Raw genomic sequence first — 27,280 nt, 5'->3', positions numbered from 1 at the left:
TGCATACATAGGGATTTGGAGTGAAGTTCCGTGGATCAGGGCCTCGAGTTGTCGAAGGTCAGTAGGGATAGCGTAAATAGTTCCAGTATGATTTCTCTTGAATATAGATATGATATCTTGTGGGTGTGTATGTGGTGTGCTTTGTAGTGCGAGATAATTAATGGCGTCGTATGGAGAAATTCTCATAAGGGATTAGTATCTAGTGTTGTAAGTGTGAGACCCATAGATGAGTTATAGGTCACGCATCTTTCATTGTTGCTCATGAAAGTGGGCTGTGTAAGTATTTTGTGTTCTGGGAGCGACTGTCGACTGATAATATCTGTCGATGCCCTTTCTTCTGTTTAAGTCTTTGCTTGCGTGTATGCGACAAGTGATATATTTGCGGATGTATGTACTATTATCTCCATTGATAGGAGCGCGTGGTGTGCGATGCTGTTTTGTGTCACGACTGCCATGGACTGCCACCTCTCGTCTGCCCTCTCGATAATGCAAGTACTCTTTGAAGGACCAGAAGTTTCCTACGATTGTCCAACCCTAAGATTCTGCGATACAGATAAGTCCATTTGGATAGTCGCGGTGCACCAGACTGTTGCTAGAATTTTGCTCTACTATGTGGCTCATATGAGTGTGATACAGCAAAGTTGTGTAACAGCGCATGATTCGTACTCACATTCAGTAGTTTTGCAGTGATATGGGAATACCATATAGCGATTATAGCTCGGTGTTAGCTGAGCTGTAGGAGATACCAATATATATTGAGTTTTGCAGAGTGTGTAGCATTGAATTTTTAGTGGGTGATTGCTTTAGCCTGAACAAGTGTCAGTATCTATGACTAGTTAGTTCTTATTCGGCGACGTTGCATCCATGGCCTCATTTGGGGAGCCGAAGGGAGAGCCGTGACGTCCACCGCCCGCCTCTTGCCGGAATCAGATGGGGGCGGCCCATCTTGTCGGCCATCTGCCGACAGTCGCATGGGGGCGGCCATATTGATGATGTCATATCCGTGGCGGCCATCTTGTCGGCCATCTTGCCGGAGTCGCATGGGGCGGCCATCTTTGATTGATGTCATATCCGCCGGCAGCCATCTTGTCAGTCGGAAAGTCTCATGGGCGCGCCATTTGCATGCCCCTTCGCTCCCCCTTACCACGAGTGACTTGCCCCTGGGTCCAGGTAGCGGGACGGGTGCGATAAAGTGTCGCGTGCGTGTTTATGATGGCACAGATGGATCCGAAGTGGAAGCACCCTTTCACGTGCGTCGTAGCGGGGCCTACCGGCAGCGGAAAAACGTGTTTTTTGGTTCGCTTTTAAATCATGTGAAAGATATGATGACTCCTCCCCCTGATGAGGTGGTGTGGTGTTACGGCGAATGGCAAGAGGGGATATCAACGCTTAGAGGGAGTGACGTTTGTAGAAGGGTTACCTAACGTAAACGATTGCGAGGTGATAAGCACCGATTGATCATCCATCGATGACTTGATGACTGAAACAGATCAACGTGTGACTAAGCTATTACCAAAGGTTCTCATCATCGCAACTTGAGCATCATGTATATCGTGCAAAAACCTGTTTGGAAAGAACAAAGAGCAGAGGACCATCAGTTTAAACAGTCATTATCTGGTCGTCTTTAAAAACCCCAGGACGCTCTCTCAGATCACCCACCTAGCCAAACAGATGTATCCTGGAAAACTTAAATATGTTCAGGAGAGTTTTTAAGGACGCGACATCGGCGCCCTCATGGTTATTTGCTGTTTGATCTGCGACAGGAAACACCGGATCATCTACGCTTAAGAACAAACATTTTTCCACCGGACCATCAAGTGGTGTACGTTCAAAAGTAAAAACACCATGTCGGCACGCATCGAGCGAAATATGTCAATGCTCAAGCTGTTGTGCGGTGCTAAACCAAAGGTCATCAAAGAAGTGCTGAAAGGAGCCTCCCCCGACTTGATCAAGGCCATCAGCGAGTGTTCTCTTAACGTTTTAAAAGGGCATGTTCATCTCACTCCGGCTCAGAAAAGCGACTGTGCAAGTACAAAGAGGACTTGCGCTCCTGGCACGCAGGAATACTTCTGTGAAACGCCGAAAGCAGATTCTTCAAAAAGGAGGTTTTCTTTCTTTTTCTTTTAAAACCCATTTTGGCGCCTTGGGAGGACTGGTGGATCGTTTACCTCTAACGAGTAATCATGAACACACCAAAAAACTGATTTTGATGGATCCCCGAATGATACCACCACCACCACCACCTGTTTCGGATGCCGTGGGTCAAAGTTGACAGACATGGATGCACAGATGCGCGATATTTTGGAGCGAACGGAATCTCAGTGTACACGACAAAGCAAATCTCTACCAGCAAACGTTGTGGCGGTTTTTGAGCAGGTTTGGACAGTACAGAAACAGACCCTTAGGGATGGTTGATGTGAGACGGCAAGAACCAACGACACCATCACCACCACCATCACCACTTACCACCACCACCACCACCATCACCACCACCACCACCACCACCACCGGTTGTGCAAGAAGATCCCGTAGAGGCAGAGTCTTGGGAAGCGTCCCAAAATCGATGAAGAAAAAGGCCGAGCGACTGTTGCAGCACTTTAAACGAAACCCAGAGCTCACTTGGAACGATCGGGGTGAAATTTTGTATGAAGGACAGGCCGTCAAAAATTCCAACCTCGTAGATTTAGTGAATGATGTTCTCAGAAAACGAAAACGTGCTAGAAGCCCGCGAGGCTGGGAAACTTTTGCCAAAGCTCTGCGTCGAATGAATGTTTCTCAAGACTTGTCGGCCATCCTGACCGGTGGAAGTTTATTACCGAAAAAGAGGAGCCGGTGACAACATGTAGAACGTCCGACCTGGGAAACGTTGTAAGCGATGGTAAACTGGCACAACACTATTACACACCACGGCAACCGGGTGCTTTTGGAGGTGTTGCGGGCTTAGCGCGCGTCACCAAGTTAAAACCAACGGTCGTCAAAGAATGGCTGAGTCATCAAGACACGTACACGTTGCACAAACCCATTCGTCGCTCTTTTGTACGCCGGCGCATCATCGTAGGTGGAATCGATCACCAATGGCAAGCAGATTTGATCGACGTGCAAAGACTAAAGCAACACAACGATGGCTATGCCTATCTTTGACGTGCATCGACGTTTTTAGCAAGTTTGCCTGGGTGGAACCGCTCAAAAACAAGACAGGTCCTACGATGGTGGATGCTTTTCGACGCATTTTTTCTACCGGTCGCAAACCCAGAAAGCTGCAAACGGACAAAGGAACCGAGTTTTTAAATCGAACGTTTCAAAAATTTTTAAAAGAAGCTCACGTTGACTTTTTTGTGACGGAAAACGAAGACATCAAAGCTGCCGTTGTGGAGCGCTTTAATCGAAGTTTGAAAGAAAAGCTATGGCGATATTTTACCCGAAAAAACACTCTCAGATACAAGGACGTTTTAACGCCGTTTGTACAGCCTACAATCGCTCCTATCATCGCAGCATCAAAAGAGCACCTGTAGAAGTCGATGCCGATAACCAGGAAGACGTGTGGCAGACGTTGTACGGTGACCAGCAGCAGCAGCAGCGTGTGACAAAACGATGACACCAGAGACCGCGTACGAATCAGCAAGGCGAGGTCAAATTTTAAAAAAGGTTACCTCCCGGCATGGACAGAGAACTCTTTACCATCAGTCGCATCTATGATTCCGAACCCACCACCTATGTCTTGAAAGATGACCACGGGACGAACTGCGCGGAACGTTTTACAGCCAAGAACTACAAAAGGTCGGTGCAAAAGACACGTATCGAATCGAAGAGATTTTGAAGCAGCGTGTGGGGGCAGGAGGAAGAAAGGAGTATTTAGTCAAATGGTACGGTTACGATGCATCATTTAATTCTTGGATTCCGCAGTCGTCGCTTACCCGGTACTGATGGAAGGCACACCACCACCACCACCACCAACACCACCGACTGGCTTGTGGCGCATCATGGGACGTCGAATTCCTCGAAGTGAAATTGTATTTTTTTGCCAAATGATCCTTATTTATGTCGTGGTCGGCGTCTCGCTCTTTAATCTGACACGTGGACACGGAGCGGACAATTTGTGGGTGGCTTTGCTCGGTAGCTGTCTCGGGTACGTGCTTCCCAACCCTGCTATCGACCCTCCTCCCCCTCCTGCTGCTGCTGCTGTTGCCCACCACCACTAAAACATGTTTTATCTCACCCTACCCAGCAACAGCTCGATGGAATATTATCCAGACAACTCTGCTAGTCACTATTTTACTAAACTTCCTCAGACCATCGACTTGGAGCGAGAATTTGAGGTAGGACTATCAGAAATTCAACTTCCCAATCGTATCTCAACGTGGCCAAGGGAGATTTTTGGATCGAATATACTACTCATCCGCCTTCTGAAAATGAAGTAAGAGCCAAAGCAAGGTCACCAGAGAAAAAAACGAGTCGAAATTCCTGGTGGACTGTACGATTCGAGCGAGTATTTTGTGTGGTTTCTCAACACTGTTTGTCAGAAAAGCCTTCATCGTGCTTCGGACCCTTTGGGCAAAGAAAAACGCCTGTGATCGAGTACGAACGTGCCTCCAAGAGCACGCACATCAAGCTGTACGAGGAAAATACGACGATTCGCTGAGTCCAGCGCTACAGCGAGTGTTGGGATTTTCAAGAAACACGTTTTTAGGAAAAGGAGACTATTATTCGACCACGAATGTGGATCTGAACGAAAATTTTAAGAGTGCCTACATCTACTGCGATCTGGTCAGTCCGCGCGCCGTGGGTGACGTCATGGCCCCGCTTCTCCGCATAGTGCCCATGACCGACAAGACGCAAGACGTCGTGCATTATATCTTTGAAAAACCTCACTACATCCCACTCAGCCGGTCAAATTTTAATTCGGTGGAAATCCTTTTAACGACAGACACGGGTAAAGAGTTTTCATTTAGCAGCGGAAGTACCATCGTGACGCTTCATTTTTCGTCGAGGACCCACTTCTAGGAGGATGGTACGTTACACGCCGTATCATAGCAATCCTAAAATCTACGAGGACTACTACTGCTCTCAGGTCGACATGGCTTGTCTGTGTTTGCCGGTGGGCGTCACATGCGAGGAAGAGGACTCGGGAGTCTGTTGAGCAGCGTAGGACGCATGATTCTTCCGCTTGTCAAAAGAGGTGGAAAAGCTTTGTTGAAAGAAGGTCTACACACCGGCGTTCAGGTTGCTCAGGACATGATGTCTGGTCAAAATTTTAAGACGGCGATACAAGAACGAGGAAAGAAGCAGGCAAGCGTCTGTTTAACCAAGCCGTCAGTGCAATATCAGGATCCGGTGCGCCCCCTGGCGAACCTGCCCGAAAACGTATAAAACCAACATTTCACCGACGACGTGTTCAAAAGAAGAAAAAGAAGACGACGAGCAGTACGGCAGACATCTTTGGTTAACATGGCTCTCATCCACCCTAAATCTTGCGAGAGCGTACATTCCGGACTAGACTTGTTTTCCGTCCCTCCTACGCAAACGGCTGTCGAGGAAGGTTCTTTTGTAGAGTATTACCCGCTAAGTGCCATCTCGACAGGGGCTCCCATCGAATTTTGTATCAATGGCGCCACAGAAGACTACTTGGACCTCAGCAACACCTTTTTGCACGTCAGAGCCAAAGTCACCGAGGCTGATGGGTCAGATTTGGCCGACGGTAAAGACGTCGCTCCCATCAACTACTGGTTGCACAGTCTGTTTTCTCAAGTCGACATTAGTTTAAACGACACTCTCATCACATCTAGCGACAACACGTACCCGTACAGAGCTTACCTGGAGGCGACGCTAAACTTTGGTTCTGAGGCCAAGAAAGGACATATGACGGCTGCCCTTTACTACAGAGATTCAGCCAACCACCTAGATGATACGCAAGGAGACGCAAATGCTGGCCTCAAGATTCGGCGAGACATGACTGCTAAAAGCAAGGAAATAGACATGATGGGTCGTCTCCACGCAGACATTATGCATCAGGAACGCTACATGCTACCAGGGGTGGACGTCAAGATCAGACTGATCCCGTCTAAAGCTGCTTTTAACTTGATAGCTCACGACGAAGACGGAGGATATCGCAGCACCATCACACACGCTTCTCTGTTGTCCGCAAGGCCAAACTCAACCCTGCAGTGTCGCTCGCACACGAAAAGGCGTTAGAAAAGGGAACGGCCAAGTACCCCATGAAAAGGGTGGTGCAAAAGACTTTTTCTATTCCAGGAGGACAACTGTCACACGTTCAAGACAACCTGTTTCTCAGTCAATCTCCACGCGCATCATCATCGGTCTAGTGGATACCGCCGCCTTTAACGGAAAATTGAAGGCGAACCCGTTCAACTTTAAAACACACAACCTGTCCTTTCTTTGTCTGTACATGGATGGACGTCAAGTGCCTGCCAAACCGCTGATGCCCGACTTTGAAAATCAACACCACGTCAGAGCTTATCATGGGATGATGACGGCTACCGGTCATACAGGACGAGATTCGGGCAATCACATCGGTTACAGGTATGTGTGTGTGTGTGTGTGTGTGTGTGTGTGTGTGTGTGTGTGTGTGTGTGTGTGACTGTGTGTGACTGTGTGTGTGTGTGTGTGTGCGCGCTACACGTTTTGCCTTTATGTTTCAGGGACTTTGCGCTGGGCTACACCCTCTACGCGTTTGACTTGTCACCCAGTTTGGTGGACGGAGACCAGTTTGAGCTGGTCAAGAGCGGTGCGCTGCGACTGGAGCTAAAATTTAGCGACACCTTACCCAACCCTGTTCATGTGATTGTCTTTGGTGAACTCGACAGCATGATTGAAATTGACCGCAGTCGTCAGGTGCTGACAGATTTTTCAGCATGAACACACGTGAGATTGCAGCCATCTTAGGCTCGGACATTCATGCTAGACGAGTGTTTAAAGGTGTGTACCCTAGAAACAAATTGCCAACTCACCTCTCTCCTCGCCGTCCAAGTGCCTTCATCATCAACACCGACACAGCCTCTAAAAGGGAGAACACTGGGTAGCCGTGTGGTTTGACGGACTTGGTAAAGCCGAGTACTTTGACAGTTTTGGTCTTCCTCCACGTCATCGTGACATCAACCACTTTATCGAAACTCACAGCATCCGAAGTCGTTACAACGATCGTCTGTTACAAGACTTGACGAGTTCAGCCTGCGGGCTGTATGTGCTATATTTTGTGATGATGAAAAGTCGCGGTGCAAGTCTCCACAGGCTCTTAGCTCCGTTTCACGCCATCGACCTCCGGACCAATGATCGCCTCGTTTACAGAATGGTTCGACACCTACGTCACCGACCAACCCTCTCCATCCCTCTATAAAAATAAAACACCAGTCTTGCACGTCTCAGCTACACCACACATCCGCCATGGCTCCTGTTGACCAGAATGCTTCTTCAACGATGTATCCGCTCGGCAAAGATGTTTTTGCTTCTGTGCGAACGTGGAAAGGCATCGTCAAAATTCACGTTCGACACTACACGGCTCCCATCAACGGCAAAGAGGGACGACGTTTGCCCACCCAAAAAGGAGTGGCAATGGACTCACAACAGTTTCAAAATTTGTTGAGGGTCCACAAAAAGCTGGCCACCGACTATCGCAGGCAGACAGAAAATCTTCCCGATACGAAACGACCCAAGAAGCTTCGCATCGACGACGACGAAGAAGAAAAAGACGATGATGTGTTTTTTCCAGATAACCCAACAGTGTAAAAACTTTTGTGTGTGTGTGCGCCAAAAGATTCTCTTCCTCCGCAACCTTGTAAAGAAGCCTCCCAGCGACGACACAGTGTAAACCTTTGTGTGTGTGAACCGATCGACAAAAACAGAGACGTGAAAACAAAAAACAGTAAGCTACTCCAAAAAAACTTTTTTTGCCGCGTGTACAAACATACTACAAAATGTTTCTTCTTCTTCTTCAGACTGTTTGTTAAATAAAACGATGTCTTAAAATGTTACCACGGTTTTTTAGTGTGTTGTGTGTGTGTGTGATGGATAAAGGTTGGTTGGTGAGAGAGAGAGAGGAGTGCCATCCAACCACCAGCGGTCGTTCACCTCTGTAAGATTGGCTAATGACGCTGGCAGACCGCTGTAGGTACCCAGATAAGTTTATCGCCGCCACTACTGTGATAAGCTGTAAGATGATGCTGGCAGACCACTGTAGGTACCCAGATGACAAGTTTATCGCCGCCACTACTGTGATAAGCTGTAAGATGATGCTGGCAGACCTCTGTAGGATTTCCCCCTTGCTCGCACTCATCTGTGATTCAGCTTTGACCACGTCAGCGCATGTAAGCCACGCCTCTCTGAAGCGTCTGTAAACCACGCCCTCTCTGACTCGCAACCAGTCCCGAACAAACTTAAAAGTTTTGAGAATAGTATATATACCAACTTTACAGCTTTGCTAGTCCCTGTTGATTTTCCAACGCCTAGCAAAACATGTCGAATCCAAGTTTCCTCAAAACGCTCGTCTGTATGGTCAACGAGACCATCATGAAACATTGCAACGGGTGTATTATCGACCATCCCTCCCAGCACCAGCACCCGTGCATGACCATGACTTTTGAGGAGGGTGTTGACTTGTATCTAGAAAAGATATTAGCCAACATGGACAGCACATTTTTGGCCGGGGAAGTCTTTCCCATGCTAAGAGAACAGCTCCTCGAGGCGCAGGAGCAATTCGTCGCCGAAATACCCGTCATTATAAGTGACACAGAGGAAAAAAGCGACGACGATGTTTTTCTGTTTGAGTCGCCTCAACCCTCCACTTCCTCGGCGGTGGTGCCACCACCAAAGCGAAAGAGGCGGCTAGGGTCAGAAGAAGAGGGTGTAAAGACCAAAAAAGTCAAAAGAAAGCTGTTTTTCCCCTCCTCCTCCTCCGACGACGACGAACAAGAAGAGTTCGATGGTCTTACTCAAGACCAAATAGGAAAGATCTTTGAGGAACCCTTCGACGCCTAGCCTCCCCCTCTTTCGCCTTTTTTTTTTTTTTTTTTTTTTTTTTTTTTTTTTTTGGCAGTCGATTTAGCCTCACCTCCACGTGGTGACTGCTGGACAAAGGCTCACTTTTGAAATATTCTGATGCAGGATTATTTTTGGAGTGAGCTTTTGACGAAGAAGGCTAAAAGAAAACCCCTCCAAACCAACACTAGTCTCTCTCTTGGGGAAAAAAAAACATACACGAGAGCCATACAAGCAAAAAAAAGGGGTGGTCGGGTAAAAATAAGCAGATCTCTGCAACTAGGATTCAACAAGACACAGCTCCCACACTAAAAGCGTCCTCACATACCAACGCTTGGGGAAAAAAAATACACGTGTGCAGTGTGTAAAACGAAGAGTGGTTGGGGTGGGTGGGAAATGGTATTTTGAAATATTCTGATGCAGGATTATTTTTGGAGTGAGCTTTTGACGAAGAAGGCTAAAAGAAAACCCCTCCAAACCAACACTAGTCTCTCTCTCTCTCTTGGGGAAAAAAACATACACGAGAGCCATACAAGCAAAAAAAAGGGGTGGTCGGGTAAAAATAAGCAGATCTCTGCAACTAGGACTCAACAAGACACAGCTCCCACACTAAAAGCGTCCTCACATACCAACGCTTGGGGAAAAAAATACACGTGTGCAGTGTGTAAAACGAAGAGTGGTTGGGGTGGGTGGGAAATGGTACCATGCTAGTAGTAGCGGACGTTCACCTCTGTAAGATTGTCTAATGACGCTGGCAGACCGCTGTAGGTACCCAGATAAGTTTATCGCCGCCATACTGTGATAAGCTGTAAGATGATGCTGGCAGACCGCTGTAGGTACCCAGATGACACGTTTATCGCCGCCACTACTGTGATAAGCTGTAAGATGATGCTGGCAGACCTCTGTATGATTTCTCGCTAGCTCTGTGCTTCAGACCCGTCAATCACAACGCACGTGAAGCTGCCTTTTGGCAAACTACCAATCACCTCGCCTTTAGCATCTTTTTAGTCCCTTAGACTCCCTCGAGCTATTCATTCGAGCAGCAAAACACGTACATTGAACACGTCGTCCTCTCTCTCTCTCTCTCACACCAACCATGGAAATCGTAAGTTGACGACTGTTTATTTTTTTAAATATATATATATATATTTTTTTTTTTAAACCGAGTATGCATCACAGATTTTTTTTTTTTTTCTTTTTTCAGAAATGTACTTTGTGCGGTTTACAATTTACGGCGGTCAAGAACCTAAATCGGCATATGAAAGCCACACACGAAAAGATAAAAGGTTTTCCATGTTCTTTGTGTTTTCGAACCTTTTCGCGCAAAGAGCATCTTGGCCGCCATGTTGAAAAGGTTCATCTCCGTCAGCCTTCGACTGCTTTGATGGCTCCTCCTCCTCCTCCTCCTCCTCCTCAGCCTAAAAAGCAAAAAACCCAGGCGCAGGGTCGGATAGAAGAAGATGAGCTTTTATCACAGTTACCCCCTGATGTTGAAGAAGTGTATCGCAAAAACTGGAGCGCAGTCAAAACGCACAAACGGTACGGAAAACAGCAGTCGGTGTTTACGTTCTTTTGGACTCCCAATGCCACTCCTCTATGGAGAGAACGTCTCGTGGATCTTTTTGATTCTCAAAAGAAGCGTTTTAAAATTAATTTTTCCCACTCCTTTTTGTTAAAAAATAAAACTTCTAATGAGTTGTCATTTTTTCATGCCTCTGCCAACAACCACAGAGCGCTAGAAAGACCCCGTCTGATTTCTAACAAACAAGATTTTTTGGACTTTGTAAATCAAGTTCAAGACCACGACGCGTTGGAGCACGCCCAAAACGAACGTCCCGACAGTAAGGTGGCGGTGGAGGCCATCATGTCCACCTCCTTTTATGTCAACCCCATCGACGACTTTCCTATCGGTTGTTGTACAGAGGATGCTTTACCCGAATACATAAAAAATAACGCAAGCCTGCATACACTTCAAACAGACCAAAACCACGGGCAGGCGTACCGTGACAATCTTTGTTTTTTTAGAGCCCTCGCATTACACCGTGGCGCCAACGTACATTCGTTACAGACCCCTGCGCGAGAACTGTTCAACCAATGGTCCGCGTCTGCTTCTTTTTCTGACTTTCCAGGAGTGACCCTGCTAGATCTGCCGAGTTTAGAAGATAAATTTAAAGTAAATGTCGATGTTTTTCAGTTTGATGAAAGTCAGTCTCCTCCCGTTCTCGTCCCCCTCCAGCGGAGCGCGTACAAGTATACAGACGTTCTCCGTCTTTTACATTACAAGCAACATTTCATGCACATCATCGACATCGACAAGCTCACACACGCGTTCAAATGTCCCAAGTGCGGAAAACTTTGGAAAAAAAATTGGATGATGGAGCGACACGAAAAGACATGTCAGGGGGATAAGGTAAAAGAGACGTATCAAGGCGGGGTCTATCAGGGTACACCCTCCGTCCTGGAAAGTTTACAGTCGCACGGGTTTTCGGTCGACGCGTCGTTTGTTTTTCCGTATAGGGCCACCTTTGATTTCGAAGTTTATTTTGATCGCTCTAGTCTTCCCCAACCCCACAGCAACAACACGCGGTACACAGCACAACACGTTCCCCTGTCGGTGTCGGTAGCCAGTAACGTTCCGGATTTTGAGTCGCCGGTTTGCTTCGTCAGCGACGGCGACTCGCAACACTTGATCGATCGCATGGTCGATCATCTAGAAAAAATCTCGGACCGGTCTTATCTTTTATTATGCGAGCGGTTTAGTGACGTGCTTACAGAACTAGATGCTGTCGATCAACAACAAAACAACTCCCCTGACAGTATTCAAATTCCCACCGCCGCCCTCAGAGCCCGATTCGACGACTACTTGCGTCAACTACCGGTCATAGGGTTTAACTCGGGGAAATATGACATCAATGTCATCAAACCCTACCTCGTTCGCCGGTTTGTCCTTTGCGAAAAAGAAGCAGACGATGACGATGTTGACGAGACAAAAAACCCATTCAAGTTTGTGGTGAAGCGTCACAACGCATTTTTGTGCATTTGCACCCAAAAGCTAAAATTTCTAGACGTCGTCAATTTTCTCGCGCCGGGGTTTAGTTACGCAAAGTACTTGGCTGCCTACAACGTCACAGAACAAAAAGGTTTCTTCCCCTACGAATACGTCACCTCTCTCGACACACTACAAGAACAGCAACTCCCTCCCCACGCCGCGTTTTATTCGACACTCAAACAGAGCAACATCACAGACGAGCAATACGCCTACTGTCAACAGGTCTGGGAGACTCGCAACATGACGTCGATGCGAGATTTTCTGATGTGGTACAACAACCTCGACGTTGTGCCTTTTCTGCAAGCGCTCGACAACCAGATCACGTTCTACGCTACTCTCGGTGTAGACATGGTGAAAGACGCTATTTCGGCTCCCGGCATTACACTGCGCTATCTCTTCAAAACTCTGTCTTCCGACGTCTACTTTTCGCTGTTTGATGACAAAACGAAAGACATCCACTCGCTGCTTCGCGACAACATCACAGGGGGTCCCTCCATCATTTTTCACCGCCATCACGAAAAATCTCAGACATGCATACGCAACAACCTCAGCAAACCCGTACAAAGCATAGAGGGCTTCGATGCCAACGCCTTGTATCTCTGGGCCTTATGCCAAAACATGCCGACGGAACACCCCATCATCCGGAAAAAAGACAATAATTTCAAGGGTGAAAAAGAGACGTGTACGGACAAAAGTGTCGCGAGTGGTTAGAGTGGGTCATGTTTTGTAAAAACATTCACATTCGGCATAAATTTAATTCAAAAGAAAAACAGTTAGGGAAAAGGCGAATTCGCGTCGACGGGTGGCATTCGGAAACGCAGACCGTCTATCAGTTTCACGGCTGTCTTTTTCACGGACACGAAAACTGCTCCCTCACGCGCGGTCGCGTCATCAACCCGTTTAACAAAAAGCCACTCGTCGAGTTGCGGGAAAAAACGCGCGAGATCACCGCGTACTTACAAAACGTCGTCGGTGTTGCTGTGCAGGAAATGTGGGAGTGCGATTGGGAAAGACAAAAAAAGACCAACCCCCAAATCTCCACCGTTATACGCTGCAAAAAGCTCCCCTCCTACAGTTCCAAACGATATCCCACCGAAAACGACATTTTAGCCGCCGTGAAAGACGAAACGCTGTTTGGCCTGGTGCAGTGCGATCTTCACGTCCCCGAGGCGTTGCGTGAGCGGTTTAGCGAGATGACGCCCATCTTCAAAAACATTCACGTCACGCGCTCCGACATTGGTCCTTTCATGCGAGCGTACGCGGAAAAATATAAACTGTTGACCGGATCCACAAAAACGCTCATCGGCAGCTATGTCGGCAACAAAGTTTTAATAGCGACCCCTTTGTTGAAATGGTATCTTGAAAATGGGCTCATAGTCACTGCCGTTACCTGGTGATAGAATACCAACCCAAACCTTGCTTTAAGGCTTTTGGCGACATGGTCACCAGCGCGCGACGCCAAGGAGACAGCGATCCATCCAAAAACATTTTAAGCGAAACGTTCAAACTGTTAGGCAACAGTGCTTACGGCAAGACGCTCACCAACATCGCCAGGCACTGCGACATTTACTACGTCGGTGACTCTGACTGTGAAAAACTGATAAACGACAGTCGCTTTCAAAAGCTGACGGAACTGACGGAAGACTTGTACGAGGTAGAGATGGCCAAAAAGAACATCAACTGGGGTCTCCCCTTGCAAATTGGCTATTTCGTCTACCAGTACGCCAAACTGAGAATGCTTCAGTTTTACTACGACTGCGTGGACAAGTACGTAGACCGCAGCAACTTTCAGCTGTGCGAAATGGACACGGATTCGCTCTACATGGCTTTGGCTGCACCTCGCTTCGAAGATGCCGTCCGTCCCGAGTTGCAACAACAGTTTTTTCAAGAATACACGCAATGGTTCCCGGGACAAGCATGCGACCAACATCACCAAGACTTTGTGCACAGCAAAACAAACCACAAACCCTGGGATCCCTCTGCCTGTCCTGCCTGTCTCCAACGCGCTCGCGACGACAAACGCACACCGGGCTTGTTTAAAACAGAGTACACAGGCGATGGCATCGTAGCTCTCTGCAGCAAAACTTAATTTGTTTCGGTGACACGCAAAAACTCAGCACCAAGGGGCTAAACAAACACCAAAATCAACTTGACCACAACCATTTCAAACAGGTTTTACAGACACAGCAAGCCAGCGGTGGATGCAACACCGGTTTCAAAACAGATGGTAAATGCATGTTTACCTATCAACAACACCGCAACTCCTTGTCCTATCTGTACATCAAGCGAAAGGTCCTTGACGATGGGGTGACTACCGTACCGTTGGATATTTGAGACTGCTGCTCCCGTTTAGACTGTGATATCTTCAAAGCTGTGATAAAAGTTTTTCTTGTTCTTTATGCGTCAAACACATTTTTGCCAGTCAAACAGAGCCCTGCCTCCTCGTGGCGACTGGTGGACAAAGTTTATTAAAGTTTATACTTTTGTAAACTTTGACGAAATGGGCTCTTTCAATGCAGACATTTTCCCCCTCGCACGCGCACACAAAGGGTGGGGTAAGGGTGCCATCATAAACACAGCACGCGACACTTTATCGCGCCGTCCCTCCCCCAGGGGCAAGTCACTCGTGGTAAGGGGGAGGAAGGGGCATGACAAGATGGCCGCGCCCATGAGACTTCCGACAAGATGGCTGCCGCGGATATGACATCATCAAGATGGCCGCCCCCATGCGACTTCCGGCAAGATGGCCGACAAGATGGCCGCCACGGATATGACATCATCAATATGGCCGCCCCCATGCGACTTCCGGCAAGATGGCCGACAAGATGGCCGCCCCCATCTGACTTCCGGCAAGATGGCGGCGGTGACGTCACGGCTCCCCTTCCGGCTCCCCAAATGAGGCATGGATGCAACATGCCTATACTACTATAGTGAGAGAGAGAGTTCACTGATACATTGATACAATGGCGAGAGAAATGTGTGTGCTAACGGTTCACATAAGGAGGGATAGTGAGAGAGAGAGTTCACTGATACATTGATACAATGGCGAGAGAAATGTGTGAGCTAAGGGGCGTCACACACTCGACTTCGGCTAAAGGTCCCGCGTGAAATGCCGAAATGAAGTGCCCCGCGCCGAAACGTCCGGCGGCGAAACGTCCGTGCACCGCATTCCCATTAACTTCACAGAGAGAGTCACAAGAATTTTGTCTGTGGTGTTGTTGTATTTGTAATGTGTATAGAGTCTGTATTTAACCTTGATACCGCGCTATAAAAACTTTTATCATTCTTATTATAAACCCGGTGGCTTTTGGCATCTCCAGGTTACCAAGTGGAATGGACGGCGGGACCATTATACAGCTACAATAGCCTTATAGTCCTTATTAGAGATGTAGACCTCGGCATATACCTCAGCACCACTGCTTCGTTCAGGGATAATAGCTTTGAAATCTTCATCTACATCGCTGACTTACTTCTTGGAGAAGTTCCTTGGCGAAACACAACCACTTTCCCCAAGTTCTCTCTTGCACCAGATCAAAACGCTACCAACACTACCTATACTCCTGTCGTTGTCCCATACGTCGTGGAAAATCCTGAACTGTTTGAAGGAACCTACGGTAGCAGGCTGTTCGGGGAAGTTTCCATCTCCCGCAACACAAGCGGTGAACTACTAGTTCAGCTACGGCGCATCTTGGGGCAAACTGCGGAAAACCAAAAGCAAACACGTCCTACTGGCAGACCTCTATGGCCCCTTGGAGTTTTATACACAATCGCGGAGATGAGTGGAGTACATCACACATCACTTCACCTCACCAGGTGAATTTGGTCAGTACCAGTCGCTCAGTTGAGTTACTACATGACCGCTTCTGTTCCAGCGTAATATCACTTTTCAGACGTAGCAACAAGTAACGGACCACACGACACATCAGCCGTCATCTCTCCTGCACTTTAGTACAACAACTTTAGAGAACAATGTCCATGAAAGCAACAATAAAAGCGAGCTCGTAGAAAACATTCTAATTATTGTAGAAAATATACCTGTTATGTGATGAATTATATTTAAAGAAAACCAAGCATTTTATATAGGAAGACGTGTCAGTGTATAAAGGACTAAATATGAGGCAAAGCGGGTAAAGGATTTCTTGAAAAGAAATGTTTGACTGAAGAAGCACGGTCATCTTTTTAAAAAATAATTTAAAATAAGTGGGATTAATAAAATAGCCGGAGTTTTTAGGCAATCTTCTTAGAGTTTGGACGGGGAAGGCAGTGGGGTCACCTTTTGCGGATATTTTGGAATATTAATGTGCAAACTTGGTGTGGGTTGACAACTATTCGACACGAAAATCACACGAACAACATCACGTGAATGATTGTCAAGTACCTATGGGTGTGCAGAACAGTAATTTAGAATATCCACATGTTTTGGGTTCACACGCTGGGGTACATATGTTCTGACATGAAATAAACCTTTCTTAAGCTGACTGATATATCACAAAAATAGAGGTATACAAGTAATTGTCAAATTTATTTTGCTGTAAAATCCATTTTCTTGTGAACCTACAGGTCTGATCATGTTCATTTTAAAAATACAATGTAGTCCAATTCGACATTTTTTTTTAATCACATGAAAAAATTTATGAAACTTTGACAAAAGTGACATGATGACGAAAGAGAGTGTCCGATGCCTCTATAACAAGTCTGGGATTTCCCCAGGAGAGAGAGTTTTCGGGATCAGTAAGGCGCACACAGATGCAGAGCTGTTTACCCAAGAAGTATCATACGGTGTGAATCGATGAGGCTTAACTTTCGTTGATTACCTGAGTTAAAATAATAATGATAAATAAATAGTCCTCACAGACCTTCCTACATGTTCATTGAGATCTTATTAAGTGTTTGAGAGAGTGAACTGGGGCTGTGTGGAAGGGCAAAACTGCAAGTACACACATATAATACATCTAATACTTCCTTGACTCCACCATTTGGCGGAGCGGTTGGTTGTCTGTTCGTACTCTCGTCAGTGGACTTCGGCGGGAAAGATGCAGCGACAGACAAATCTCGCCATTAGGCCTGTCTTGAGTGGTGGTGAGCTGGTACATGTAGAGAGCAGGAGATCTACTTTTTTTAGGAGCATAATTATTAATCGTTTTAACTAAAAGTCAACACAGCTATATAATATAACAGGTTTAGAAATTCTATTTACTATAAATAAAATCAAGATAAAAACTTAATTGAAAACATTAGTCAATTTCAAGAGTAACAAATAAACAGAAATTTAGATTCTCGTGTCTGAGAAGGATTTCTGAAAGATAACACTTTCAGCTCCAATTTCCTTAACCGTCAAAGTGAGAAGAAAGCTAGTGTAAAGTCATATGCAATGTCATTCTCAAGCGTAGAATCAGCCATCTCGATGATTCAGCTGTAGCTATTGACGATCAACGATCATAATCAATCACGTCACGTTGATCAACGATCAACAAGAAACCATGCAGTCTGTGGTAATTGTATTTTAATTTTAAAAAAACGACTTTTCAATTCAGGAGAAGCGAGATTCGGATAGGGAAATGATCAACTCTTACAGACATTCTGTTTCTTTACTATTCCTTCTCTTTCTCTCTTCTCACCTTTACTCTCTACCTCCCCATCCCACACTACTCACCAACAGCCCACCTTGTCGCACAGCGCATAAGAAGATTAACCGCAAGCCATTACTGTCAACACGGGCTGCTTTCCACCATCCAGACAAACGGCGACGTGGATAGCAGCAGGTCACCTGCTACACCCAGAATCCTCCAGCGAAAGCCTTGACGTCTGGGTGATCAGCTCTATCAAACGACCAACTGTTTTCTGGCGTGACAGTATCAGCCACAAGTACTGAGGTACCCGGTAAAAAGTCTCGTCACAACAGACTGAGGGAAGTCTGAGGATGACTTACCAAGTGTCAGCACTTAACAATCCCAGGAGGGCTCACCACGACCATCTTTACTCAAAAAAAAAACAATGGCGACTGTCTGGAACTGCTGCTGTATATGCTCTGTAGCGCCTCACTTGGTGTCCTTGTGGTGAACCTCATCCAGTGGATTTGCTTGGCCGTCGTCAAGGGTAACCAGACTGGATTCTAGGTTTGGGCATGGCCGACACAACCTCCAGACGACTGGTGCATTGCTTCACGTTGTTGGGCATCAGCATGGTGAACTCAACCACTCTGACTAAATTAATGTTACGTTAGTGTCAAACACAAATTTCGACTAATATGTGATTAAATCCACCAGTATATAATAATATTGTTTAATTTGCCATCAGATTCCATCTGAAAGGATATAAAACAACTAAAAGAAATTCTATCATCGTGATTCATAATGCAAGCTGTACTTTCAACGACTGCTATAAAGACAGCTGCCATCATTTATAAGAACTCCAGCATTCATATCTTTTAAACACTGCTGTAAAAAAGAGCTGATGCCATCAAAACAGATCAGCAAATATTCTATTTTTAAACTACAGATACTTTATGGCCGCGGTTCTCAAACAGTGGAGCGCCCCCCCCCCCCTCTCCTGGGGCGTGTGGACATACCTTTGTTCGTCAGAGGGGCGTCAAAGTTAAAAGGTTGAGAACCGCTGCCATATTGCTAAATAACATAAATACCATCTGTAAAGGTCAATAAAGAAATCCAGAGATGTGGTTTGTTATGGAGGCTGTATGTTGAACGTTTGCTATAAAGACGGTTGGCACCATCAAAGATTGGAACTCTAGTCTTCATCTAAACTGTTGTTGCAAATTTAGCCTGTGCTATCAATTCAATATTTATTCTTCTAGTTGTTTTCTTTCTCGTTTTGTTTATAAGATCTTGCCTTCAATTCCTCCTTTCTTGTTGTTTAAAGAAGCGCGATACGAGAGAAGCTATCTAAACAGTATGAGTGACCAAACCAAAATATCATACAAATGATTGTCGTCGCGAATAAAGTCTCTCAAAAATATACGGTTATACACAGAAAATCACTATTCTCGTAAAAATGTATTTTTCACGATCCATTTCCTCTTTTTAAAAAAAATATAAATCTGCTTGTAAAAGCTACTAAAACTACACATTTTTACAACTTTTTGCAGTACATAGATCAGCCTCAATAGCAGTTGCCTTCATACAGTCTGCAGCGTCCATCAGAGTTTTGCTAACTTTGCCAGTTTTTGCAGCAAATGGAGAGCAGGGTTTCTCGCAGAAGAAATTAATTCGAACTTGTAAACAACACTGCAAGAAAGATTGTTTGGGCTCATCACATTATCTGTGCAATAAGACGAATATACACTTACCTTGCACACGACCGACGTATTACTTATATACACACACACCACAAACGACGATGAGGATGAAAAGATGTGTAGGTGAATCAAATAAAATCGAAGAGGCACAAGTTTAGAGGAATGTCACTGAGACAGTTATAATGAAGATGGCGGAGAAGACCGTTGTTTTCCCGGTCATTTGGTTATTCGTAGAGCAACTGCTTCTCTCTTATATATGACGTCATTTTCTGCTTCAAGTGACGTGGAGCAAATGACGCACACAAGACGTCAGACACAAGACGTCATTCGTACACGAGACAACACGAGACTTACCACAGCCCACTACATTATGAGTAGCCAGCTTCACACAATATGAAAGAAGTAATCAAGTTTCACACAGAAAATAAACAAAGGCACATTTAAGTCTTAGTTTGAAAATGTTAATAGAAAATTAATTTTTAACTTGTTATCATGGTTTGATGACGATACAAGAAAATGAATGGTTAAATGAGTTCTAATGTGCCCAGCTATAGCTGCTGCCCCGTCATAGTGCAGATGGTGTGTTTGCTCTGACTTCACATCCTTCGCTGAGAGTTTATTACCGTCACTAGTCGTGCAGTGCATTTCCCCCATCACCACCACACACCATCAGCCCACCTGGACACAGCGCGATGAAACAGCTGATACCATCATCCAGAAAAACGGCGACGTGGCAAGCGCAGACCCCCAACCTCTCCCCCACCCACTACACCACCCCTAAGAGTGCTCGAGGCAAAGACTTCATGCCCAGGTGATCCACTCTGTGAAGCCGAGCTCTTTTGCGACGTGGCAGTATCAGCCGCAATCACTTACCCGGTAAAGAGTCTCAGACTGGACAGAGAGGGCGAGACTTAGGAAGGTGTGAGACGCTGACTTACCAAACAATGTCGACTGTCCTGATACTACTGTGTCTCTGTAGCCTCGCCTTGCGGACCGCCGCGGACGTAAACGTGTTGACCCCAGAACTGACCTCTAAAATTGAAGCGTACGTGAAGGAATTTATGCAGTGTCGTGGGGTTGTAGGTCTGTCCTTGGCTGTCGTCAAAGGCAACGAGACCTGGACTCGAGGGTTTGGCATGGCCGACAAACCGTCGGAGCGACCGGTCAATTCCTCCACCTTGTTCATCATCGCGTCGGTGACCAAGGCCTTCACCTCAACTCTCCTGGGTATGCTGATGGATGAGAGCAAGAGGTATGTATTTACTAGTTAAGTAAAAATATTTACCATCTTCTTGAATTATAAAGATTCTCTGTGATTTATTAAAGCAGATTTAAACACCATTGCTAGATGTCTCTACCTTAGACTGTTATGGACTTTTTCGTACTTATGTGTTCGAAAGATATACTTACGGTTTATCTGCGGTCTGTATCAGCATGGCTGATTGCTGGTTAATGACATATTCAACAACAAAACATTTAATAGTTTAGAGAAATTATTTTCTGCTTTTTATATCAGACAAGAATGTGTGTATGAACACAGCACACCATGGACTAAACAACGAGACATAGTCTTTAGGAAAGCTGTCTGCACGGTTTGATGATGCTACTTTTTAAAAGTAGGAAAAAGTACAATCAATACTTGTTTAAGCAAGACTGATGATTTGGCATAAACGGTATTTCTTTCGTGGAGTTTTCTTTTCCCATGTTTGTAATGGGTAAACTGAGTGGAACTCATGACCCTTGACATTACGTCTAACCTTGATGCACTTAAATCGTCAACTTTAAAACTTTCCGCAATCAGGCTAATTAATCAACATGTGGCAGGCTACGTGCAACTGGGCCCAGGATTCGTGTTAACCGCATGTTTGGTGTCATGATTGTAGCCTCTTTTTATATTGGTGCGAGCTGATTAAAATAATTTGTTTGGAAAGAATTTTTAAAAAAGAGGAAGAAGAAAGAGACTAGGTTAAGTAAAAGGATGTTAAATTCAAGTTACCTTTACTAAATATTAGACTTTCTGCCAACTTTGACAGTTTTAACTCCGTCAAGCCAAAGAATTTTTTCGTTGCTTTGAAAATCTTTTTTTTTATAGTGTGATTGACACACGTGAAAAAAAATATATTTGGAAGTCAATTCCTTAATAGACCACTCATTTATTGTACTTTAACATTTACCAAACATTCTATTGTTATTGCTTTTGTTTGGAGGAAAAGGTTTAATTTCAGCAATTTAAAAAAGTTAATTAATGTTTGAGTGATGTCTCTGCAGTGGATATACATGGAAGACACCCATCAAAGACATCCTTGGCAGCGACTTTCAGCTGTTTAACGACTACATCACCAATCATACGACAGTCAAGGACATTTTGACACACAGGACAGGTTTAACCGACGCCTCCTTACCAATGTATGCTGGATTTATCCCGGAAATGTCCAGGCAAAATTTTACGAGGTACTTGAAGAAAGCAGAAGGGTCAGACGTTTATTTCAAAAGTAGTACAAGAGTGATGATGTAATGGTTGTAGGCCTTTCACTTAAGCCTACCAGCTAGCATCACATTGACAGCTTTAGTAAGTACAGAAACAATACCACACATCGTTCTCCGAAAATTTGAATAAGGAAATAAGATCACAAGCATGGGAAAAAACATACACAAGAAAAGACATTAATTACTTTGGTCCCTGTGGAGGGGTAAATAGAATGTCCACACTTGTGTGAAAGAGCAGCAGAAATTGTCTGTCTGTCTGTCTGTCTGTCTGTCTGTCTGTCTGTCTGTCTGTCTGTCTGTCTGTCTGTCTGTCTGTCTGTCTGTCTGTGCATTAACACAATGAGGTAAATTAAATGTTAATTGTACTTCATGTCTGTTCATTTCTTGCCGTTTGTCTCTAGCTACTTAAAGGTCTCATGATGTCTATGTGAAGCACAGCGGAAGTTATTATTTTTCAAAATCTTGTTAAACTTGGTTCTCGAGATACATCAGCATGCCCAGAAAGAAGGCAAAATATTGAAGTCACGTTTATAAAGATATGTCTACTCAGCTCTACCGTTGGCTGTAGCCTTGACAACGTAGACGTCTACATGTACAACCTGCACGTGATGTCCGTCTTCTTGACTTTTTCTGTGCAGGCTCATGTCTCGACACCCGTATCTCCAGTGTAACGAGTATTTAACCAGATTTTGACAAGTAGTATCTTGCCCTGAATTCACCTATTTATTATGACATTGTAGATTTCAAGCTTTGTCGTATATACATACAACATTGATCATTATTTTACAGACTGCTGAAGTATTTACCTGCATTGAAGGCGTTTCGTGACGAGTATAACTACAACAACTGGATGTACGCACTGGCCGGTAGGATCGCCGAGGTGATGGGTGGATCCTCCTGGGAGGAGCTTCTCAAGCAACGTATCTTTCATCCATTGCAGATGAATGACAGCCGAATCGTCGGCTACAATGTCGATGTGGATGCAGATAACTTTGCTTTGCCTTATGTTTGGCTTAGGAATGAGGTGGTGGTATCAGACAAGGTGATTTACAGGTAAGGGGTTTGACACTTGGCGATGGCAGACTGTACAGTCGTTCTCACTACAGTCAAGATTTAAGTTTTCATATGACATAAGGACTGCATGTAGCTTTTGATCTTTCAGTCTCTTGGTGTCCAACTCCATTTGTTTCTACCTGGTGTTTCCGTAGCAATGTTTTCAAAAAGGTCTCGTAATGCTATCAGAATGCGTTGCAACAGAAAGCTGTGGCATAAGTAAAAAGAAAAGTGCAGTGATAAAGAAACCATAGTAATAATGCCTACAAGAATCTTTCTTATAAAAAGCTGCAAAAGGTCTTGCAGAAAACCCCAGCAACAAGAAAACCGTCTTAATTCAGAAATCCGCAATAAAAGGCCTAAATCGTGCAAATAGAGTAATAAACTTATAACAGTGCGTACAGATAAACACTAATATTTATAGAAAGTTGCTTAATAGAAACCCATAGTAAAACTGTCCTAGGATAAAGTTTTAAATCGTGTTGTCTTCTGTTCACAGAAGCGCACCAGCGGAGCCCTCGATCGCAATCGCGTCCTCAGCAGACGACATGGCCAAGTGGTTGTCTTTCCACTTGCAGAAAGGGGTGACGATGGAAGGAGAGCCTCTTCTTGTGAAGGAAACCCTCGAGGAAACATACAAGTTGCAGATAGCTCTTCCTCCTGGCTACTGGGACACGGACTACATGAACAAGCCTGAGTACCCAGAAGCCTTCAGCAGCTTCGGCTATGGTTTCGCCTGGGATTTATCTACCTACCGAGGTGAGCTGTATAAACGGACATCTCACCTGTTTTCACCTGTAAGGTGTATGGCTACGTCTGGTTTTTGTCTTCCAAAGATCAATTAAGAGTCGTATAGACTTATTTCCTAATACTGATGTAATAATGTCGACGGTACGGTTTGGTGTCGTAATCGCCGTGGCTGTCTTGCTTCAACAGGTTACCGAGTGACTTCGCATGCAGGAGCCTACCACAGCTACAAGTCCTATCTGGCCCTTTTTAGAGACGTTGACATAGGAATCTTCATCACCACCACCGCTTTGCCCGAACCAATTAGTCTCGCACTCGACGAGATCTTCTTCTACATCGCTGACTTGCTTCTTGGAGAAGATCCTTGGCTAAACACAACCACCTCCCACCAATACATAGGATCCTGTATTGGTGCATCAGACCAAACCTCTTCCAACACTATCAACGAAACTGAAGTTGTCCCAGGTCTCGTCGAAAATCCTGAAATGTTCGAAGGAACATACGGTCACAGGCTGTTCGGGGACATTGTCATCTACCGCAACACAAGCGGCGAACTTCTGGTCAAGTACGGAAACGTCTTGGGCAGACTGCGCAAGACCAGCGATGGCGAGGTCCTGCTGGCTGAGCTCTATGGTCCTTTTGAGTTTTTATCCTATACATTATACGTCGGGATGACCTTCCTCTCGCCAAATGACGATGGACAATACAAGTTTCTTGTGGTCAGCTTCTCCGGTGACCCGCTTCTATACCAGCGTGGAATCAGCGTTTTTGACCTCCTATAAAGTGAGGGTACCAGCGGATCATTCCTCTTTACCTGTTAGATAAGTGACAATAAAATTATCATTTATTCATTTCATTAATTAGGGTATAATGAGACATGAATTACAATATGTAAATGATTGCCAACCGCTTCTGCACAGTAATTTAGACATCCCTCCAACATTTTGCAAATATGTTGTGAATATATTCCGTATTGAAATGAGCTATTAACTGACTGATACATGAAAAAAAAATTAGAATTACACAATTAATCGCCAAATTCTGTCTGACAGTTTCATTAAATACTTGAAATATAAATCAGTCTACAAAATTTTGTAAAAATCAAATGAAAACTTAACCAAACATTTTAGCAACATTGACGTGAGCAAAATAAACCTCACCTCATTAAAATATGAATAAAAAAAGGTGATTCTCCAGTCTCCTAATTTAACTTTCTATCCAGAAATAAGGCCTGTGCTTTTTTATTCAAATATTTAAATAAATATGATAATATTTAGCGGTTTTATCGTCAATCAAAAAGAACTCACAAAAATGCTGTCTTGCAAGTTTTTTTGCTTACCTCTAAGGTTAATTGGGAAAAATTTTTTTTCTAATGAGTGAGAAAAGTTCAGATAGGTACTATTTCCTATAGTCCCATTGGCATTCTCCCATTTTTCTTATTAACAGAAGCCTGGTCAGCGTAAACTTGTCCATGTACAATTCTGAAGGATGTGCATGGTTACTCGTGAAATGTTGTACCTCAAGAAAACAAGCCAGTTATTCACCTGATTTGGGGAAATACTCTCACTGAGATTCATGTAGATTTTAGAAGTAAAACTTCACCTCATAAGACACGAAAATTGTTTGTTAGACAGGATCTCCATCCTGCATGCGAAGACGACGATAGAAAGTGTCCATGGCCTGTCCAGAAGCGCCTGACCTGTCTTCACCTTCAAAAGAGATTCACAGAGAGCTGTTGATACAACAGTGTCCTCCCATGAGCCTCATTGAATGGAAAATTTGAGCACTTTCTCTTTCAAGCTTGATCTTTTTAATTCTGAGAAAAAATATGATAATTGAAATTCCATAAAATTAAAAGATGTAATGGAATTGCTAGTTCTTTTGTTTGTTCATTGAGCTTGGCTCCTGTCACTCGCTAGAATGCAGGCACTTAAAGAATGGACAGCATCCAAAGGTCCTCACAAGCTGGTCCAACGTGCTCTAATTCTTATAAACATGATATATTTTTAAAGGCCAGCGTAATAAGTAACCAAAATGTAAATAAGGGTGGGTAAAGCATTAAAAGGGGTGTTGAAGCCCAAAAAGGTTACTATCACACCAAAACAAAACAGAACTATCAGGATATACAATTTTTTAATTTGATGGTAGAGCCCTATCATCTTTAAAAAGGAAAAGATTGCTGCCGATTGGACGGACCAAAAATAAGGAAAATAAAGATTTTTCTGTAAAATAAAAAAAAGAGAAAAGAGAAAAAAATGAGAAAAGAGAGATTGTCATTACCGAAACCCCCAACAACCAAACAAAAAGAGGTATGCATGACCTATACTGGGTTGAGTTTATTTAGTAGTAAAGTGCTTCCACCTTGAGGTGATTTGTACTATGTGGAGCCAGAGGGGGGAGGAAACTGGAGTACCCGGAGAAAACCCCCGAGGCCCAGCCCAGCGGACACAGGTGTCACACACAGAAAGTGTTCTGAGATGAGATCTGAACCCTGCTTCTTACTGCAGTGGTGACAAGCGAGTGTTTTTACCACTGCACTACCGGGCGCCTCTGCATGAACTTTATCGTTCAGGTGTTTGCTTATGACTCAGGTAAGCTTGTTCTTTATTTCTTTCTTCTAAACGCGGTCATTGAAAACACGGATAATCACTCTCTGTCCAGTCTATTCTTTACCGGGTACCTCAGTGCTGATACTGCTACGCCGCAAAATAGTTCGTTTGTATACTTGGAAGTTAAGGCTTTCACTCGAATTCTTTTCGGACTGAGATAGAGGGGTGGTGAAGGGGTGGTGTCTGCCGCTTGCCACGTCACCACTTGCCCGGATGGTGGTTTCATCAGCCGTGTGACGGGGAAGCTTCGGTTCGAATCATGTACGGCGCTGTGGGACCAGTTGGGTTGGAATGTGGGTGGTGGGTGGGTTGTAGTGGGGGATGAGAGGAAGGACGGCAGTAAACATGTGCACACAGCGATGTGACTGCACTGCACGGCGACTGACGGTAATAAACTCACTGAAGCTGATCTACACTCAGCACAAACACCATCTGCTCTGTGTGTAGGGAGGGACTATGGCTGGCCATTGTGTCCTGAGTACAGAAGGACCTGTGCACGAGACTTTGCAGATGGATGAGGTCAAAAGGTGGAAAGGGGCGAGTGTGAGTAGAAGGCAGAGGTGGAAGGGGAGAAGGTGAAGAGATAGTGGAGACAAAATGTCTTGTATCAAGCAATTATTTCCCGATCCGAACCTGGCTTGATCAGTGGGTCGCTCTTTTTTAAAAGCCAATCAACCACCAACTGGATCGGTGATCTAGGTTCTACATCATAATCCGAAAAAGTCCATAGAAGTCTTATCGAAGATGGTTGTTCGCCTTCAATAATTTCTTATTAACTTCTACTTCGAGAACACTTGCTCTCTGTTTGAAAATCTGGCAAAGTTGAGCAAAATTCTGAAGGACACTAATATGGGCTACAGTATCTAACAGTTAAAATTGAACAATGATAAAAGTTAGATAATATGTATATATAAATAAATGAGCAGCAGATATATACACATAGGATTTACCAAAAGATATTGTTCATAACATCATTCTTCATTTTTTGATATTTGACATTAGACATTTATTTTTTTATTCATTACTCCCTGAAGGGGTATAGTAAGATTTAACTATACACAAAATATTGCAGCATCTGTGCACCGTAAGCAACTG

The 27,280-nt window shown here is 44.7% G+C and overlaps 3 protein-coding genes across 4 annotated transcripts; all 3 read left to right on the top strand.

Moving 5' to 3' along the window:
• Positions 1-6,295: 6,295 nt before the first annotated feature.
• On the top strand, positions 6,296-7,028 carry LOC112559763 (uncharacterized protein F54H12.2-like). The gene is made up of 2 exons (XM_025231152.1): positions 6,296-6,537; positions 6,657-7,028. Exons 1-2 carry the CDS (start codon positions 6,404-6,406, stop codon positions 6,871-6,873), a joined length of 351 nt encoding a protein of 116 aa, XP_025086937.1. The 5' UTR covers positions 6,296-6,403; the 3' UTR covers positions 6,874-7,028.
• A 2,369-nt stretch (positions 7,029-9,397) lies between these two features.
• Positions 9,398-12,756, top strand: LOC112559760. The gene is made up of 2 exons (XM_025231148.1): positions 9,398-10,093; positions 10,193-12,756. The coding sequence occupies exons 1-2, from the start codon at positions 10,085-10,087 to the stop codon at positions 12,746-12,748; spliced, it is 2,565 nt and encodes an 854-aa protein (XP_025086933.1). The 5' UTR covers positions 9,398-10,084; the 3' UTR covers positions 12,749-12,756.
• A 7,291-nt stretch (positions 12,757-20,047) lies between these two features.
• Positions 20,048-25,445, top strand: LOC112559761 (penicillin-binding protein 4-like). 2 transcript variants are annotated; one of them, XM_025231150.1, is made up of 6 exons: positions 20,048-20,541; positions 21,558-21,740; positions 22,566-22,829; positions 23,329-23,588; positions 23,766-24,359; positions 25,211-25,445. In XM_025231150.1, the coding sequence occupies exons 1-5, from the start codon at positions 20,234-20,236 to the stop codon at positions 24,356-24,358; spliced, it is 1,608 nt and encodes a 535-aa protein (XP_025086935.1). In that variant the 5' UTR covers positions 20,048-20,233; the 3' UTR covers position 24,359; positions 25,211-25,445. The 2 variants fall into 2 exon arrangements, with proteins under 2 accessions (XP_025086935.1, XP_025086934.1); XM_025231149.1 differs by having other exon boundaries at positions 25,207-25,445.
• The last annotated feature ends 1,835 nt before the right edge of the window (positions 25,446-27,280 follow it).

This window comes from Pomacea canaliculata, linkage group LG3 (assembly GCF_003073045.1).
Source record: "Pomacea canaliculata isolate SZHN2017 linkage group LG3, ASM307304v1, whole genome shotgun sequence".
In the NCBI taxonomy this organism is placed as follows: domain Eukaryota; kingdom Metazoa; phylum Mollusca; class Gastropoda; order Architaenioglossa; family Ampullariidae; genus Pomacea; species Pomacea canaliculata.
Note: the sequence above shows the minus strand (reverse complement) of the source record. Positions and strands in the feature narration are given on the sequence as shown.